This window comes from Amia ocellicauda, chromosome 15 (genome assembly GCF_036373705.1).
Source record: "Amia ocellicauda isolate fAmiCal2 chromosome 15, fAmiCal2.hap1, whole genome shotgun sequence".
Lineage (NCBI taxonomy): Eukaryota > Metazoa > Chordata > Actinopteri > Amiiformes > Amiidae > Amia > Amia ocellicauda.
The window spans coordinates 20365024-20383593 of record NC_089864.1 but is presented as its reverse complement, the minus strand read 5'-3'; the positions used below and the strand labels follow the sequence as shown (position 1 = coordinate 20383593).

General features: G+C 38.2%; 4 protein-coding genes across 7 annotated transcripts; 2 read left to right on the top strand and 2 right to left on the bottom strand.

The window, feature by feature from the left end:
* Positions 1-221: 221 nt before the first annotated feature.
* On the bottom strand, positions 222-3801 carry cdnf (cerebral dopamine neurotrophic factor). Its single transcript, XM_066723685.1, has 4 exons — positions 3626-3801; positions 1988-2115; positions 1515-1656; positions 222-1048 (listed from the first exon to the last, which is right to left on the bottom strand). The coding sequence occupies exons 1-4, from the start codon at positions 3702-3704 to the stop codon at positions 867-869; spliced, it is 531 nt and encodes a 176-aa protein (XP_066579782.1). The 5' UTR covers positions 3705-3801; the 3' UTR covers positions 222-866.
* Positions 3802-4006: 205 nt separating this feature from the next.
* Positions 4007-8331, top strand: hspa14 (heat shock protein 14). The gene is made up of 14 exons (XM_066723731.1): positions 4007-4106; positions 4518-4598; positions 4689-4771; positions 4871-4919; positions 5020-5125; positions 5411-5501; positions 5641-5745; positions 5882-6043; positions 6205-6360; positions 6456-6558; positions 6810-7019; positions 7118-7288; positions 7750-7817; positions 7986-8331. Exons 1-14 carry the CDS (start codon positions 4050-4052, stop codon positions 8062-8064), a joined length of 1521 nt encoding a protein of 506 aa, XP_066579828.1. The 5' UTR covers positions 4007-4049; the 3' UTR covers positions 8065-8331.
* Positions 8206-14885, bottom strand: dclre1c (DNA cross-link repair 1C, PSO2 homolog (S. cerevisiae)). Of its 4 annotated transcripts, none has more exons than XM_066723727.1 (14): positions 14736-14885; positions 14552-14603; positions 14176-14260; positions 13858-13917; positions 13494-13549; positions 12947-13048; positions 12621-12693; positions 12107-12247; positions 11806-11907; positions 11530-11666; positions 11174-11228; positions 10626-10714; positions 10325-10422; positions 8206-10193 (listed from the first exon to the last, which is right to left on the bottom strand). In XM_066723727.1, the coding sequence occupies exons 1-14, from the start codon at positions 14842-14844 to the stop codon at positions 9205-9207; spliced, it is 2148 nt and encodes a 715-aa protein (XP_066579824.1). In that variant the 5' UTR covers positions 14845-14885; the 3' UTR covers positions 8206-9204. The 4 variants fall into 4 exon arrangements, with proteins under 4 accessions (XP_066579824.1, XP_066579825.1, XP_066579826.1 ...); XM_066723728.1 differs by having other exon boundaries at positions 14201-14260; positions 14736-14815; XM_066723729.1 differs by lacking the exon at positions 14176-14260 and having other exon boundaries at positions 14736-14815.
* Positions 14886-15199: 314 nt separating this feature from the next.
* Positions 15200-17745, top strand: meig1 (meiosis/spermiogenesis associated 1). The gene is made up of 3 exons (XM_066724434.1): positions 15200-15327; positions 15870-16042; positions 17408-17745. Exons 2-3 carry the CDS (start codon positions 15890-15892, stop codon positions 17534-17536), a joined length of 282 nt encoding a protein of 93 aa, XP_066580531.1. The 5' UTR covers positions 15200-15327; positions 15870-15889; the 3' UTR covers positions 17537-17745.
* The last annotated feature ends 825 nt before the right edge of the window (positions 17746-18570 follow it).

The following is an 18570-nucleotide window of genomic DNA, read 5'->3' as shown; positions in this document are numbered from 1 at the left end:
ACACAATTAACATACAGAACAAAGACTCACACATAAAATATTAATACTCTCTATTGTGAGGGGATCTGAACGGTTCTGTAAAGTTTCCATATCTGTCCCAGAATGCTGTGCGTGACGGATCATTTGTCATACATTCTTTTGTGTTTCATTGAAGGAGAATGAAAATGCATGTCACAACTTGACCCACACCAGTCACATTAGCCACAACAACAACAATACTGTTATTTTTAGAATTTTAATTAAAATTCCATTCATTTCTCATATAAATTCAGTAGAGGTTGATTTTGTATGCATAGTGCCAGAGGCTAAAATGATTGCAGTCTATATGGCACTGTAAAAAAAGAAGCCACAGGATAACAGTTGAACAGATATACATCCCATTTTCAGTGAGAGCTACACTGACAGGCTGCAGACAGTTTTCTGGCTCGCTTTTATCTCCTACCAGAAGAATGGCCAAAATGCTCACCAAAGAAAAGTTCTGTCACCGGTAATATTTTCCACTGATAAGTAACTAGAGCTCCCCCTGGTGTTTATTTAATTAACCAAATTTAAGCCAAGGTATGTATTCATGTATTCAAGAGAGGACAAATAAAATAGTAAAATAGTTCACTGGAGTAAAAAGAAAAAAACAATCACATGTATTGCACTCTGACACCTGAAACACCAGAAAACGTTTGTATTATACATAGCTACATCTTCAGTGTAAAAACATTGTAGATGTTTAGCATTTAGTGCTGTTATCCGTTTAAGCACAATTTAAGAATTATAATTTTACAAAGAGATCATTTAAACTTGACCATTTCAAATTAGAATTATACCCAGTGTCTGGAGAGTTTATTAAGGCAAAACCTTTATTCACTTGTGTATCACAAGTCTGTGCTGTGTCCCTGGCGTTTACTGTATTTTGGAGCAAGCTCTTGGATGAGGTGCACGAAGTCTGTTTTCTCAATGCAGGCTCTGCACACTTCTCCCCAGGAATTGAGAATGTTCTTCAGTTCTGCTACCCTCAGCTTAGACAAGCCGGCAACGCTGAAGTCCAGCTGCTTTTCTGAAACATGAAAGTGAGTGAAAGGTGAAAGTGTGTGGGCTTGGGTGGCAGGGGGTCTTCAGACTGCTGTTATTCATGCAAACTAATCTGTGAACAGGATGCATGCCTGTAATATTTGTTCAGCTCCTTATAACCAAGAATGCATCCAAGGATAATAATACAGAAAGGAAGGAAGTAAAGAAAAGTGTTTTCCTGTTCCTACATTCATAGTTTGTTCCAGTGTATAACAAATAATGTGTCAATGCCCAGAATGAGAATGTTAAGCCATTAATATCACACACACACACACACACACACACACACATATATGTAGACCAGAAGGAAACATGTTGTCTTTTCATAAGGGTATGCATGTAGTGGACATTTATTATAATACTTTCATATTCACACTTTGTTCTGTCATGTTAAGGAAACATCAAATCAGATGAACAGCTTATGTCAACCCATTGTCTTTTCCCCAGCATACCGTATCTCAGATCACATATCTGACTGTCCTTTTTCTGTAACTTCTCACAGATTTTCTGTACGGGCACATGGGAACTCATTGGACGGGTCACTTCACTTGTCATCTTTGTAGCTGCATCAATTGTTGCTCCCAAGTAGTAACACTGAAAGAAATTAAAGATGTGTTGTGGTTTAAAATGGCTTTTAATCCACTAATACTTATCAAATGTGATTTTTGTTTCTTTGTTTTTCAGGAATAAACTTGTCTGGCAGAGTTGCATATATAATAATATTGAAAGGAAATGTTTTCAAGGATGTAGAAACTCATTTCCGTAAGTCTTTATCAGCTAACATCCCGTTCACCTCAATCAAATTACTTGTCTTTTCAACTAAGTCACCTAAGAACAAGGGCTTGAATTCCTATACGAATCAGTGTGCCTCTAATGCAGCACACTGTCATTCGATAAGGATTTTTTCACATTTCTTCCTACTCACCAGTCGGTTTTCTTTCCCTTTGGCATCTTTGCAGGCTGCAATCAAATCTTGTTCCACCTTGGCTGGTGTCAATTCTGTGTACTTTAAATTCAAGGTCTGGTAAAACCTCTCCAGGAATCCAATACATACTAAAATTAGAATTTAAAAAATGATATATAGGCAATGAAGTAGATAGGTTGAATTAATTAGTTATTCAGTAATGTAGGCCTGTGTTTAGATCCATTTAATCTTCCCAGGAGATTTTCAATTAAATGGCATTAGCCCTCTTTCGAACTACCAAGTAAGAATGAATAAAATAAAAAACAAAACACTCCTTTTGCATTTATACAAACAATGATCGGGCCGCACTAAGATAATGTACTTAAGAGTAATAAATATCACGTGACAAAAACACCATAGCTTTTCTTATACATCACAATGTGATACATATTGCAATAAGTCCTGTTTATACCCCTTACAAGTTATCTTGGGTTTAAATAAAGATGTGGTAATAAAGCATGACTAAAAACAAAGCTATATCTGTGTAATCGCAGCGAACTCAAGATAATGATTCTCTGTTAGGGGGTCATGTCCCATCGTGATGCTGCGCCAATCAGGACTTCTGATCTTGTCCTTGCACTGTGATACAACATCTGACACCCAGTCATATTCATAAGATCATTGGAAGTACACAATGTGTTATCACCTTTTGGCACCTGCTTAAAACCCCGGTGTAGATTACACCTGGAAACCATTGCAATGTTTAATCACTGTAATGTTTAGATTACTTTTAGTGATGTGTTTACCTTTGTAGTATTGTGTACATGTGAGAATAAGATTAAGAATAAGAAAAATAATGCTTGGGATATCTCTAGAATCAATAAATGATCTTTCCCAATCTATATATATATAGACAAACGAAACACTTTAATTTGACAAATAACAATAGAACAAGTGTTCTAAATCATACAATTTGATACACATTCACACATGCTTTTTGCTGTAATTTACAGACAGCATGCAACAGAGGTAGAAGTGAAATATTTCATTGTGGGATTGGGCTGCAGCAGGTCAAAGTTCAGTCTTTATTTATAGGAAGGTAAAAACCAAGCTGTGGATGAATGGCAGCACAGGATTTTCCCATGTGCACAGTTCATTTTTCCCAGTTCACTCCAGAAAAACATCTGGAATCCAACCCATAGCTTCTCTACTCCATCTCAGATTGTTCTTGTTGTAATGCTTCTGGTCTGTTGCCATTTCAACATTTTCTTTTACACATTTATTTGTTTTCACGTCCATTTGTATACATCATGTAGATGCATACGTGTGTGTGTGTGTGTGTGTTTATTTTTGGTAAAGTTATAATGGAACATATTTGACCACACCAATATGATTTAATGCCTGTAACATCTTCCTGGGGCCAGAATGAATCTTGCTGCTAGCTCCAGTCTACCATTTTCTTGAAAATATAGATCATACTGATTTCTTGGAGTGTATTTCAGTCAAACCAATCTGATTCCCCTACTTAAGTCCACAGACCCCATTCACATGCCTTGTTTATCAATACTGTCCCCACTCTCTACACATTTGGCAGAACAGGCAGGCTCTATTTTTACATGCAGCCTCACACGCACTGCAAAGCAAGCATGTAAGTCTCACCTTCACAATCGCCTGCACTGGCAACATCAATATCAATATACAAAAATGCTATAGCTGTAAAAACCTTGGCAAACTGCATGATGTTGTTAAAAAGCAACAAAACTCAATTTCTCAAGCAGAAATCCTACCCCACACCCTAAACCCAGGACTAGCCCAACTTCTCTGGTTGTGCAACTTAAAGCGCGTCATGGGGTGCTGAGATTTGATTGGTTGGTTAATGTCGTTTAACTATTGGTTAATATTTATCAGTATTTCTATTGGACAGTTGTATTAAGTGCTGTTTTTCTATTGGTTACATTCCCGTTCTGCCGCCGAATTCCGTTTATTTTCATTGGACGCGGCGGCGGAAACTCGCATGTGATTGGTAGTTTCACTGGACGTCGATCTGACCCGGCTTCCGCTTGTGTGCCCGTAGTTAACAAGCATGGCTGCTATAGGAGTGCATCTGGGATACACATGTGGTTGCGTGGCTATTTTTAAGGTAACAATATAGTTTAATTCGTGTATTTATAAAACAGTGTCTTAATATATCGCTAGCTGTGTTGGTAGACATGTGTAGCTTATGATTATTAGGTTTTTTTCCCAGGTGTGAAATGATGGTCGAGCTCCCGGCACATTGAATGAGTTGTGTACAGTTCATTCAATTCTGTTTTATATTTAACTTGAAGTCAGTTTTACTTGGTATTTTTACGTCTTATAAAGAACTTGCACCCAGCGGTTTCATAGCCATTATTCGGATGACGTGTTTTGATTAAACCTAGCGATTTTCCTTTTTGGAACTTGGAATTCGATTTGTATGCAAAGTGTTACGTCATGAGTGTGTAACAGATCATGTGTCCATCAATGCCCAGCTGCTTGTGAAGGTGTGTATCCGTCGCCTTGTTTTATCCAGGATGGCAGAGCAGATGTCGTGGCCAACGATGCCGGTGATCGAGTCACCCCGGCCGTGGTGGCGTACAGAGAGACCGAGCAGGTGAGCGGGTTGTGGGCAGGGTTGTGAAGTTGTCCTGCTGTGCTGGTCGTTGTGCCCGCACCGTGTCACCCTGCTGTGCTTTTGTTTCAGATTGTGGGACTGGCAGCAAAACAAGGCAGAATAAGAAACGCTGCCAACACAGTGGTAAAAGTGAAACAGATCCTGGGCAGAAGGTAACTTTAAACCTGGACACTTGTTTTCCTTGTTAGGGCTTTATCAGCAGTCTGTTTTGCTGGGCTGCTTCTGATTCAATTTCCATGTATCTATTCTAGTTTCGATGACCCAGAAGCACAGAAACACAAGGCACAGAGTAAATGCTCAGTAAGTTTTGTCTGCATCAAATGTGCTTTAATTAGAATAATGTTTATTTTGTAGTGGGGGAAGAAAACAACAACATGTACTTTATCTTATGTGTTTGTAGGTTGTCAATAAAGATGACAAGCCGAAGTATGAGATCGACACTGGGGACTCTACCAAATTAGTTTCGCCGGATGATGTGGCAAAATTGATTTTTAAAAAGATGAAAGGTGAGTGTTACATGGGAAGAAGCTTGCCTCTCGGAACTAAACGTATCGGCATGTGTTAAGGTTTACTCTTCGTACAATTAGGATTTTGTCAATGCTCTCTTCAATTGCAGATTGATGACAGAAATGTAAAACTAATTCTGCATCTTTAATTAGGTACAGAATTACAGGTTGTGTGTGTTCCTTTACTAACTTGATTGATTCATCCAGAAATCACGGACTAAGCAGAAGGTTTGCACTTCATTCTGGCAGGCCTTTCTAACTTTATAATTGTTTGATTTGTTTCAGAAACCGCACAGTCTGCTTTGGGATCAGATGTCAATGATGCCGTCATTACAGTCCCTTTTGAATTTGGAGAGGCTCAGAAAAATGCGCTACGGTAACATATTAACAGTACCTTGGTTTTAAGCACCATAAAGAATTGCTTAGTATGTGTTCAGTAAAGAACAGCTTATAGAGACATTGCAATAGATTACAAATGTTCAAGTCAAGCCCTCTGTCTCTGGTTTGTTTCTTAGACAAGCAGCGGAGGTGTCTGGTTTCAACGTGTTGAGATTAATTCATGAACCTTCAGCGGCACTGTTGGCTTATGGGATTGGCCAAGACTCTCCAACTGGAAAAAGGTAAGAACTATTGAGCCAATATTGCGATCTATAAACGTATGAAACACTGGATTAACTAGGTGTATAAAAGATGAATCTTGGAGTTGGTTTAGTTATGAGAAGTGTAAAACCTTGTCTTTTTGCTTCAAATCTGCAGCCACGTGCTTGTTTATAAGCTTGGAGGGACGTCCCTGTCCGTGACGGTGATGGAGGTGAACAGTGGACTGTATCGAGTCCTGGCCACACAGTCCGACGGCAGCATTGGTGGAGAGAGTTTTTCAGAGGCTCTCGCCCAATATTTAGCATCTGAGTTTAAAAAGTGAGTGCTCAGTGTTTTCATCTGTCAACATGCAAGTTGACACTGCTGTTATTAGACTTCTTGTATCATTAATAGATGCTGCCACAAAATAATAATAAAGTGGTTTGTCACCTGTGTTTTGGGTCAAAATATAAGTACTTTTTTTGTTTCTGGCAATTTAGATCCTATAAACATGACATCACGGGCAATCCTAGAGCTATGCTGAAGCTGATGAACAGCGCAGAGGTTGCAAAGCACACCCTCTCTACTCTGGGGAGCTCAAACTGTTTTGTCGACTCTCTCTTTGATGGAATGGACTTTGACTGCAATGTCTCTAGGTAAATGGTACCCAAGGAGAGGTTGGTTAACTACCAAGTTCAATGTGTATTCTGATTTTTAATCTTCTCATATATATATATATTTTTTTTTTTAGGGCTCGATTTGAGCTTGTATGCTCTACTCTTTTTAATAAGAGTATACAGCCAATCAAAAATCTCTTGGACCAAGTCGGTCTTTCTACAAATGACGTCAGTAAGGTAAAACATTGAAATACATCATTTATAAGGATTTTTGAGTCTTAAACTTGTCTTGCACTGAAATGTTCTTGGAAGACAGTGTTTCCATAGAATAGCTTGTCAACTTGGTAGATGTCTTATTTAGAAGGAAAAACGAAGGCATATCACCATTAAATAATAAATGCACATCTATTTAAAGAACTGATTTAAAAATGGTAGGCAGGCCAAATGAAGCAGTCTGAGGTTTTACTAGCGTGTTGCTCTGTTGCTAGGTGGTGCTGTGTGGGGGCTCTGCAAAGATCCCCAAGCTCCAGCAGATGATTCGGGATCTGTTTCCAGATGTGGAGCTTCTGAATTCCATCCCCCCCGATGAAGTCATTCCAATTGGTGCTGCCATTGAGGCCGGGTTGCTGCTGGGGAGGGACGCCCTGGAGGAGGATTCTATAACGGTGGATTGTTGTGCCAAGGATATTCTTGTCAAGGTAATGAGGAGAGATGGAAAAGTGATGTTCAGCAGTGTAACATTTGTTTGGATTTTCAACCTAATAAAACATTCTCCCTCATTCTCTCTCTCTTCCAGGAGGCTGATGATTCGGGGGCGGACATCTATACAGTTTTGTTACCGTCTGGCACCCCTCTGCCCGCAAGGAGGCAGCACGTTCTGCAGAGTCCAGGGAGCCTCTCTTCGGTCTGCCTGGAGCTGTACCAGTCCCAAGGGCACAACTGCTCCATAGAAGAGAAACTGGCACAGGTAACCTTGTGCAAAGAATATCTAGTTGTTTAATCTGTTTCTGTTCTTAAGATGCCCTTAGTCGCTGCAAATCATAGGATGGGTGCACATGGAGTTACTGTTGTCATTGCTTTGATCCCTTATTTTAAATTCTAGAGGTTTTGTTGAAATGTAATTGCAGAGCAAAAAAGTGATTTATTTTAATTAACATAATTTGATTACACTGAAGTGAGCACATTAATGATGCATTTTTTAATATTACATTTACAAACTGTACATTCAATTAATTGCTACCTATCCCCTCCAAAACATTAATGATTTTATCCTCATCTATACTTGGAGTGGTTAATTTGTCTTTGATAATTGGCTTCATTGATAGCTTGAATTTAGCTCGTCTTGAGTAATTTTAATGTCTCATTAGTTAAAATTGAATTTGTGAAGTGAATTATTGAGGAATGTATTTTATTTTTTATTTTTTACAGATTGTTCTAAAAGATTTGGAATCCAAAGAAGAAAATCATGATATAGTGACAGTTCTGACAATGAAAAGGTATTACATTTACTTTATCAGCAGGATTTGTAAATTGTATTTCTAATTCTGTTCATTCAGTTTCATGAATGGCAGGGGGTGTATTTTTTCTGGCTTCTGAGAAATGCATCATTGCTTTTTCCTGAGTTCACAGGTGAACGTAAGATATTTGCTTTTTGTCTTCTGCAGGGATGGATCCTTACATGTCACATGCATGGAGCAGGGCAGTGGGAAGACGGAAGCAGTCACAATAGACGTTGCATCCTAAACAGTGTTCGTTTAAATCCATCCACACATGTTGTTCTGTTAAGGCTTAGTAACCATTTATTAGACACTTTAAAAGAGGCTAAACTGATACAATACTGTACTGTTTTTGTTAAATATAAAAACAAGTGTGGTATTAGACTGATTCAGTATTTAGTTATTTTATTGCTTAAATATAAGGTTGTTCTGTTGGGCAAATCATTTGTACTGTGCAGTTTGTTAAATTGCTCAGAATGTTTGTGAAATAAATGAAGAATTACACTATTGAAAATGTATTTTTTTTTCCTAAACAATGCATTTTGAGTAGTAACTACCTCTTGTTAATGCATTTATGGAATAGAAATATGCATCTTGTAGAAGGAAAAAAGAGACCCTGTTTTACTGATTTATACTTGTATTCAGGCACATTGGGGAAAAAAATACACAGTAATTCACTGAGCAAGTAGCGTAAGTTTGCTTGTGTGGTAAATACACACCACTGGGTTGGGTTGTGTGGTTAGGTAGATGTTCTGAAACTGGCCAATACAACCAGCTGTTGAGTACCAAATATTATACAACTTTATTATGCACAAAAGATCACTTTCATAAAAAATAAAAAAAAGTTCAGAAATAAATTATAGTTTACTGTAATCGCTGATTTGCATTTTGGTGACAAATTCTAGGTCTGTCGTTGATAGAAAAGTGGATTAAAGAACTAGCATGTCCATTAAAGTGACTCCAGTCATTAAATATCCTGTTAATGTTCAGTATTGCCTTGGTCCACCCATAAAAATATACTGTCTTTTGTAGCAACCTTACAATCTAAAAGAGGAATTAAGTATTCATTAAGCAGCAATAAAACAATGAGTGATAAAATAAATTAAGGTATAGAACCAGTTGTAACAACCCATTCTCACCCACAACTTCGGAAACGGGAGGCCAAAAAGGCAAAGGCATCGGCATCATTAGCTGGGTCCTGAGAAGTCAGATACAACCGTTGCATTGAGAAGTGCTTGAAAAGGAATGATACAAATATTCAAGTTGCCATTAAATGTGGCATTGAACATCACAAATAGTGTAATTGTTCTTATTTCTAGGACCACCCTGAGTTCCACATGATATACAAAGTAGTCCATCCTCTCCTGGGGTTTCATTTAAAATCTGGTCATGAAGTTGGTGTGCTTCCCTGACTGCCTCTCTTCACGACAACGGCCTCCCCGGCAGCCAGCTTCTTGTACAGATCCTTCAGCTCCTCTACGCGAGGCACTTCGGAGTCGGGCGTCGAGGGGATTTCAAAATCGGAGGAAGTTTGAGATTCTGATTTGACCTCTGATGGCAAATGTACAGGCCTCCGCTCACTGCTTTCCACGTGGACTTCAGGCTCATGCAAGACCTCATTTGGCCGGAGAAAACTGCACCCTCCTCTCCTTGCATCTGCGTTGTTTTCCGATTGGCTAGATTTGTGCTCACCTTTGTGTGAACACTTGAGAAGCTCTGCCCTTCTCTCTTGGGACGAGAGCAGCACGGTGTCCGTCTGGCTGCCCCAGCCCTCGCTGCCCTGCTCGGAGATGTGCGTTGACTGGGAGGAACTCTGAGAGGAGACGTGAGTGGAGTCCTCGTCATCGCTGAACAGGTCCGGCGACCGGGGTCCTGTGACTTCCGCAGAACGGGTCTGACTGTTCTCGAGTTCCGAACCCTCGTCTGTGAGGACTGGTTCCGGTTCGAAAAACTCATCCCACTTTGGAAGTTTAGAGCCATTTAACTCCACAACTGGGGTTTCCGTTTGTTGATCTTCAAGTCTTTCTTCTTCTAGGCAAGCTGTTGCCGCACAGGTCTTGGTACAACCATTTCTGCTCTGGTCACCAGAAGATGGATTGTTTGTAGTGTTTCCAGAGCTTTCTTCCTGCTCTTCTTCGACCTCATCTTCATCATCATCATTGGACTCTTCGCAGTCCATGTAGTCCTGTGTAGAGGACTTCCTTCCTGTCCCGTCATGAGAAGCCTCATTGCAGCAGTTTACGAGAGGTCCTGTCTGGATCTCCCGCGGCTTCTCAGACTTTGAGGCCATAGGTTTCTGCTCCTGTTTCCCCGGCAACTTTCTTCTCCAGGGCGTCACCTCTTCCTCATCAAAGAGCTCCTCCTCACTGTCAGAATCTGTTAAAACAAATCACATTAGTCAGTTTATTTCATCATACTGTGATGAATCTGCTTTATATCAGAATAAAGAACTTAACACTTAACGTGTGCCTAGAAATCCAGACACCATTGTTATTTATTTGTTTTACCTTTGGATGTGAAATGCAGTTTTGCCCTTTTGAGGGCCCCCAGCGGTTTGTAAACAATCTCCCCTCTTCCAGAATTTTCTCTACACATGGGTTTTAATCTGCAGGGAAAAGTGCATTAAAAACAGTGGTACAAATGTGTTCAAAACAGGCATCCCTCACCTTAAATCTAAAAACTATTAACAGTAATTGTCACTTCTCTGAAGGCCTCAAATTACATAACCCATCTCCCCTCCAAACTTTTTAAACAACAGCTTTAGAGAATTATTAAAAGATCACATTTTAAATATACAAGGACACTTACATTTCTTTGACCTCCTCTATGGTTCTGCCCATTGGGATAACATTGGGATACAAATTCACAGGGTGAATATGGGTAAGAAAATCTTTGATCTGAGAAATAAATAAAAAAACAGTAAATAAAGTGAAAACTGGTAGTTCAGTTTATTCGGTTAGATGTTATACCTAAATTGGGTTAAGAGATCTAAACTGAGCTTTAAATTATAAACAAATAAATAGGATGAAGGCATTCGGTAGCATTAATTCAGTAGACTGCACAGAGCACATATTTTCTGTTTGTGGCTGCTATTGTATTTCAAAATTTCTATGAAACTAAGTACAGAACTAATACATTGAGTCCCTCGGGGGGGCAGGCATGAGAGAGAAAAACAGATCAGGTTTTTATTGTTTTGCAAGCCTTTATCTAAGTTGTGATTCATTGATTCAGATAATCTTCCTATTTTATTCTCATCAGTGGATATATTACTGATGCCAGAATGTGAACATTTTGGTTAAATAACATGTCACATTTTCTCAACTAAGGTGATTACAAACCATACAGATAACACACACCTCTTTATAGGATGAATGAAATGAGAAACAGGCTCTGTAAGAACTCGACCCAGTCCTGAAAAGACAGAAGTCAGATGACATTCATTACACCCTGACATAATTGAATACTTAGGGACACATTGGATTTACGACATTTAATCAAATCTATTTCCTCTCTATAGCCAAGGACAATAACTAATCTGGAGAATTCAGTAAGAGTCATTCAGCTTTTTCAATTAGTTTAAAAAAAATTCTAACAATATACTATTTGATTACACAGATGGTATACCTCTACATTTTCACTTCTGCTAATGGTAGTAACAGAAAACAGTAATTAGCAGCCTGTGCAGCCCAGTACTCCAACCACACCCCCTCACCTCACAATGACATTTGTTTTCCTCGATCTTTCCCCGAACCACATGGTGGACGGTTTAATGCTGATTATGCGCAGTGGGGTTCCGTCTTTAGCCACGATTCCACACGGCAGCCGGTTTGCTCTGAAGAATTCATCATCCTGAAGAAACATTGGTTTTTTACTTAAAAGGCCACAAATAAGCAAGAGCAGTGAAGAGGTTATGGAGAAAATGTACAAAACAATCAATTTATTTTATGACTACTTCCGTTTAAAACAAATGCAAGCAAGGTCATTTTACCCTTGGATGTCTGCACGCATGGATCTGCGTTGCCCTGTCCGTGGTGACATGGCACAGTATTTCGGGCATCTTTTTGAACATGTCCAGGTACTTTACATGGACCTGAAATGAGAAGAAAAATAAAACGTACTGTTTTTAACCAGGAAGGACATTTTCCAGAAACGGTATTGTAAAGATACCAGCCACATTTTATATGCATTAATAGAAAGAAGTAAAACAGACAAATACAGACCATTTACCATTCCTTGCAGGATCCCACATAAAATTGAAACACTTGGGTATCAGTAGATGAGAAACTCACCTGTGATCCAAACTCCTCACTGAGGTTGGTGAAGAGGTACTCGTAGCCATAGGCAGCTTTGCAGTTCAACCACACAACATGGTATGGACTGAGAGTAATCCAGTTTCTCACCAGGTCCTTTATTCCATTTAAACATTCCTCCTGCAATAAGGCAGCACAAAGAAAAATGAAGGTGATGGCTGACATCTGTTGCTTTTTAAAAAGACTAGTGGAAACCCACACAAGGTCTTTACTATAGATAGATTTTAGATTTCTTGGCTAACAAACCCAAATACATTTACTCTACACATTGAGAAAGAAAAACACCTGATCACTCTCAAATAATGCATCACGGAAAAAAACAATAAAATATTTGCTTTCTTTATAAATCACTGAGATAGTGTACCAAGCGAAATTACTTCTTTGACACAGTGTACGATAAACATCTTTGTCTGATCACATCTAACATACTCAAACAAAGAATTACAATAGAAAACAAGCAACATTTGGAAAACCAGATTGTAAAGAGTCTTACCCTGCTTGGTATCTGGTAGAACCTGGGGTCAAAGAATGTTGTGTCCAGGTAAACACTCTGAATGTCTTTCACCCTAGTCATGGAAATGAAACAACAGACAGACGGAACTGATTAAACTTTAGATTTTCCCAAATCCTTTCAAAATGCACAACCGGACAATTGCAGCAACAGCTATTCTGTTATATGACGACTGTCTCAGTTACAAAGTAGTCATCATAAAGCTCAGCAAAAGCTAAATTATCAGTTTTGTTCATAAAGGTCAAGGAATCCTTCACTGCAACAACAATTGGACCACACAACACATTTAGTGGTGTACAATAGTGTACCTGTCCCCCGAGTGCAGAAACTCCATTCGAGCAGCCTCTCCTTCAGCCATTCTGAAGTCTCCTGTGTACAGAACTGTCCCATTATTGCCTTCGAACAAGAACCTGCAACAGACAGACAGACAGACAGATAAAGCTTGTGCGCCTTCAGAGACACAGGCATAAATGATACAAATGGGATCGCTTCATAAAAGAACAAAACGTCAGCACGTGAGAAATCTGACCAAAATCACTCAAAGGTCCTTTGCTCTTATAAAACACAGAGATTGTTTTTCCAATATTCCATATTTCAAGAACTTGAGATCTTCCACAGATCAAACCATCCACTTTCAAATACTAATTTAAGCAAAATCTGTGTCAAAAAGTGAGATATGCTCTTCTAATCTTACAATCAATCGTTGTCATTCTACCAATTCCAAAAAACAAAGCAGTGTTTCAAAAGACTTGCATATAATAACTGAATATAGTCCAAATATTATAATAATAATAATAATAATAATAAAAAAAATAAAGTGCCTGGATCTCCTTAAGTGGATACATCGATACTTACATGACTGACCCAGGACAGTGACCAGCAGGGAGAAGTGTCACTAGAATATCTTCCTTCTAGAGACAGAAAATGCATGAAATGTTTAAACTTTAGGTTTAGCAGTTACAATGAAAGATCAAGCAATATTCTGTTTAATGGACATGAAAAAAAAGTTTAGCTCCTTTACACACATTCATGTTGAGCAATTTGTCCTTCTAGGTCTTCTTTAAATCAGCATAAAATAGGACCTATGATTGTAAAATAATAGGTTTTATGCAAATTAGTTAGTTTTATTCAAATAGTATTTATTTTGTGCATTCAAATTCAATTACAGTATTGAGAACAGTCCATATTACATATGTTTGTAAATGTTACAGTTTCTTACCTCTCCAGATGCTTCATCAATCAGAGAAATTTGAGTTGGGCTTTCCACTTCTAAACCAACCTATAACAATAATAAGATGTACTATCAACAAATAGTATTTCAAACACAATTACAGTATATTGGCTAAACACTGCAGATCCTATAATCCATCTCACAGTGAACGATGTTTTGCCACTTCACATGGCCCAGTACAGAAACCCAAATCACAAGCACCTCGATTTTCACAAAGTTATACCACAGGATTACCATTCTGTGATCAATAACAGCAGTGTACAAACGACACCCTCTTCAGTCAAATGTGAGCCCTTCGGTACCTACAATGTGATTTTCCCAGAAAGCATACCGGGGGTTGCTCAGTAACAGCTCCTTGGTCACTGGGGAGCAGTACAGCCGGAGAGTAAGGCTGGAGTAAACGGACAATTAGCATCATTTAGTAAGCATTTATAACACAGAGATAGAACAATAGCTGATCCGCTTTCATTGGCATTTAAAGAAGGCTGTTCTGGAATCTGGAATTGTACTATTCAATGTACGTCATCACCTTCTGATTCATAACCATTCTTAAGCGTACAAGAGCACGTTAAATTGTACAGACAGATGTCCAGTCAAAAATGCATATGTAAATTGCAGAAATATTACCTGCAGTAACAAAAATGTAATTTCAGGCTGCTAGCTACATCATCTCGGAATTTACCTGCATTTTAACCTTCTTTTTAGCGCCGGTCCTTTCAATCCTTTCATATGATCTGTAGCAAAACAGGAGAATAACATGAAATCAACACTGAAAGCAGAACAACCATGTTGATTGAAAGCCTACATGATCGCATCTCTACAGAACAGCTCACACCGACCACCAACACCTGTATAACTGCACCTACCTTTGTGACAGTGAGACAGAAAATATGCCTTGGCGCTCAGATTGTCTCTGTCGAAGCGGTCTAGAGAAATGCTGGGGTATTCCTTCATCCGACCCTCAAACGAGCTCATTTTTATATTTTATCGAGCCACCCCGCCACTCTCGCATGATAATAAAACCAAGCCTTTCAAAAACTCCCCTTTAAAACCAGACCCACACACCAAGAGGGATGACTGGCAGTAACGGCCAGCGCATCATAAAGACGAGCGCCCCCTGGTGTTTGGAGGTGTTTTTGAACTGGAGATGAGTTTACATTTAGGAAAAAGTAGTACAAAATAATTAATATTGCCTTGATCAGTCCACGGTGCGCTAGAAAACTGTGAAATATGTAATTACGTAAATTCACTCATCATTTAAATGTCTAGTTTAAGGAAAATACGTGTTATTATTAAAAAACTCCGCGTTTATTTCCGCTTGGCCATAACTCTCACTCCGGGTAAGCCTTTAACCAGCCTCGGCCTGACTGACTGTTTTTGGGACTTCCACAGTTGCTAGGAAACCACTGGACGCCTGTCTCTTGAAATAACCAGCCGCAAACATCAGCTCCTTATAAAGTAAGTAAAACAACGAATTTAAACATTATACATGTATCTAGTCATGTATCTGTATCTATATATATATCGCCCTTTAAATAGGTAAACAGATATGTTCATATATAGCCTACGTACACAGATACGTAACTAAGCATAGGGCTTTTTCTATGCACGTCTGTTATCTACAAATACAACATAAAATCCTACGGTCGTAATATAGTTAGGCTGCCACATGTAGGATACGTGTCGATAGTATTATGTTAACACGTGCAAAGCCTATATCAAAGTTATATCATACTTGACTTGAGGAATACACGTTGAAAGCGTCGATGACAGCATCGACACCGGGTATGCCAGTTACGGAAATAAGTTTATGTCATTGAGATAGTCATTAACCTGCTCCCTCCAGCGCATCAGTTATACAGAGATGCGGGCCTGCACTGGAGATCAAGAAGAGACGGAGAAACACATGCATGGCTCTGTATACAGAAGTACTAAGGCAAAGCACATGCACTGAAATTGGGGTGTATCTGTCACTGATGCTGCCGCACTCCCTGGCACAGCTTGTGTACCCGGTGGCACCATGACGTGCGCGGCCCATGTGGATGCCAACGCGCAGCCCAGGTCCATGAGCCGCGCCAGCCAGTGGAGCGGCGAGGTGGAGGACCTGTACCGCTTCCAGCAGGCCGGGTACAGAGACGAGCTGGAGTACAAGCAAATCAAGCAAGTGGATCTGGTAAGAAAGAGCAAGCCTGATATTGAGGATGGTCATTTTTAAATAAATGTGCATTGAGAACAGAATGATGTCGAACACTATATTTAGTTCACCTTTTATTTATTTACATCTATTTCAGTGATTTAAATTACATTTTACCTTGGTCTGAAGAACCCGACATTCTTAGTTAGTGCGATACAGTATTACCTCATACAATGTGCATTAAAGATGAGATCAATCTGAATTGTAGAATATGTTGGGAGTGCCGAGATGATGTTTTTAATAAAAATATGTTACTTCTTAATAATCTGGGGTAGAACTGAAGATGCAAAATTAAGTAGCAGCCCAAAATGTAACTGCTTATTTAATAGTTTGTTTTTATTTTCAAAATACTAGCAGACTCCAGCCCCAAACATAACCTTTCATATATATATATATATATACTACTACTACTACTACTGCTACTCGGGATTCAATTGTAACATTTTAAATAGATATAGCATAGCAGGCAGACTACAGAAAATTAGTTAAACTGAGTCTTGACAATCAGAACACAGAAGGTGCAAACCTTTGTCCTTTCTACAATAAATAACAGTGTAATGGTAGTGTGCTATAAGATAATACATACATAGATTATAAATATTATAAGTATTGCCTTTGTTATGATGTTGATTTATCACAGACACAAATGTGGAGATGTAGCCCATACACAGCAGAAAGACACAACCTATTTTTAATTTGATTTTAAATCAGGGTGTTATTGCTGAAAGGCTTAAACCACCATATAATTATTGCTAATTATATTCAAGTTCATTTTGGTCCCTTTGTGAGTGATATCTTGGGATTTCTAATTAGATTACTGCCTGTGGTATAGAAATATGCTAAAAATAAAGATAAGCAAATCATTAAATAGGCCTAACTGACTAGTGGCTATTCCAGACGTCCTAATTGTTTAATAGAAGTTGTTCTGCTGAAGATGAATCTTGTATGTGAAATAATTTAGCCTCTCTCTATATTGAATGGTGGTTTATTTGATCAGATCAGTATTTCTATTGTTGATGTGAAATATTTCAGTTTGCTCTATTTACACAATATCACTATTTTTCTGCCACTGAAAAAAATGAAATATATTCTCAGGAGTTCATTCATCACAAATAAGTTCTTGTTTGTTTGTTTTATAAACCTTTACTGCCATAAGTTTCATATTTACCAGGAAAAAATAGTTTGTCCACAGATAAAGCAATATTGTACCAATGTACTGCAATGCTTTTTAAATAGGCGTTGGTGTGCTTGTACCTGGATCAGATGATTGATTAAAAGCTTCTTGTGCTATATTTTATATGATTTATTTAATTATATATTAATGTATTTATTAACACTTCCTAGATTGACCGATGGCCTGAAACTGGGTTTGTGAAGAAACTGCAACGACGAGACAACACTTTCTATTACTACAACAGAAAACGAGAATGTGAAGACAAGGAAGTTCGTAAAGTTAAAGTATATGCTTACTAACTTGTGTATTCTACACCCTATCTGTCTTCTCATGGAGTCATTCCTTGTAAGGAAAAAAAAACAACAATGTGAATCTTATCTAAACATAAAAGTAGGAAGTATAGCTGTACTGCAGTACCTTGAAATGAAACAGAAACATGAATCAGTACCAAAACTAAGTAAAACATGATGTTAAAATAAATGTATTTAATAAACGTTATGAGACTAAAGTGTGTTTTATCATATTATTTGTTGAATATGTCAGTGTAAGGTTAACTTATAGAAGCTACAATTTAATAAATTCATTCAATTTAATTAGATGACAACATGGGGACAGTTTTCTTTTCTACTCTCAAGAATTTCAGAAACTTTTGATTTCCATTAAGAGTATAATATTTTTGTTTTTATAATATTTTCAATTACATTTTTAACTATTATCTATGACTTCAGTTTCTGAGAATTGCTAGAGCCCTTCCAAACAAGTTATCACAAGTTATCAGCTCTGTATATTCTCTCATCGCATCTGGTCTGAGGAGATATTCAAATGCGGAGCACTAGTGCTGAAAAGGGAGCATTTGAATTTAAAGGTGGTTTGCTTAGATATTACACTAATAAGAATAACTGTTGAACACTATTCTCTGTAAGTTGCCGAACGAAGGCATCTTTTTGAAAGTGGATTCTAAAATTCTTGAAATAAAGAAGCATGTTCAATAATGCGAAATGTGTCTATGTAAGGAAACCATACTTTACATCAGCTTGACCACAATACCACCCAACTTGCAACCTCTGTTGCACCACTCTAGTTTGTATGACCTGACTTGTTTTGTAACTGATCATTAAACAAGTTTTAATCAAAATTAGCTAAAAACAACAACACGATATTTAAATGAATACACATAGGTTCCTGTATGTGTGAACATGCATTTTCAGGTTTCACCTTCATTTAAACTGTAAAAAGTTTATGTTCATTATTAAACATTTGTGTTATTGCTTCCTTGTTTAATGGGATGCCACTCCTGATGGGTTTTGTAGCACTTATCACAAACATGTTAGAA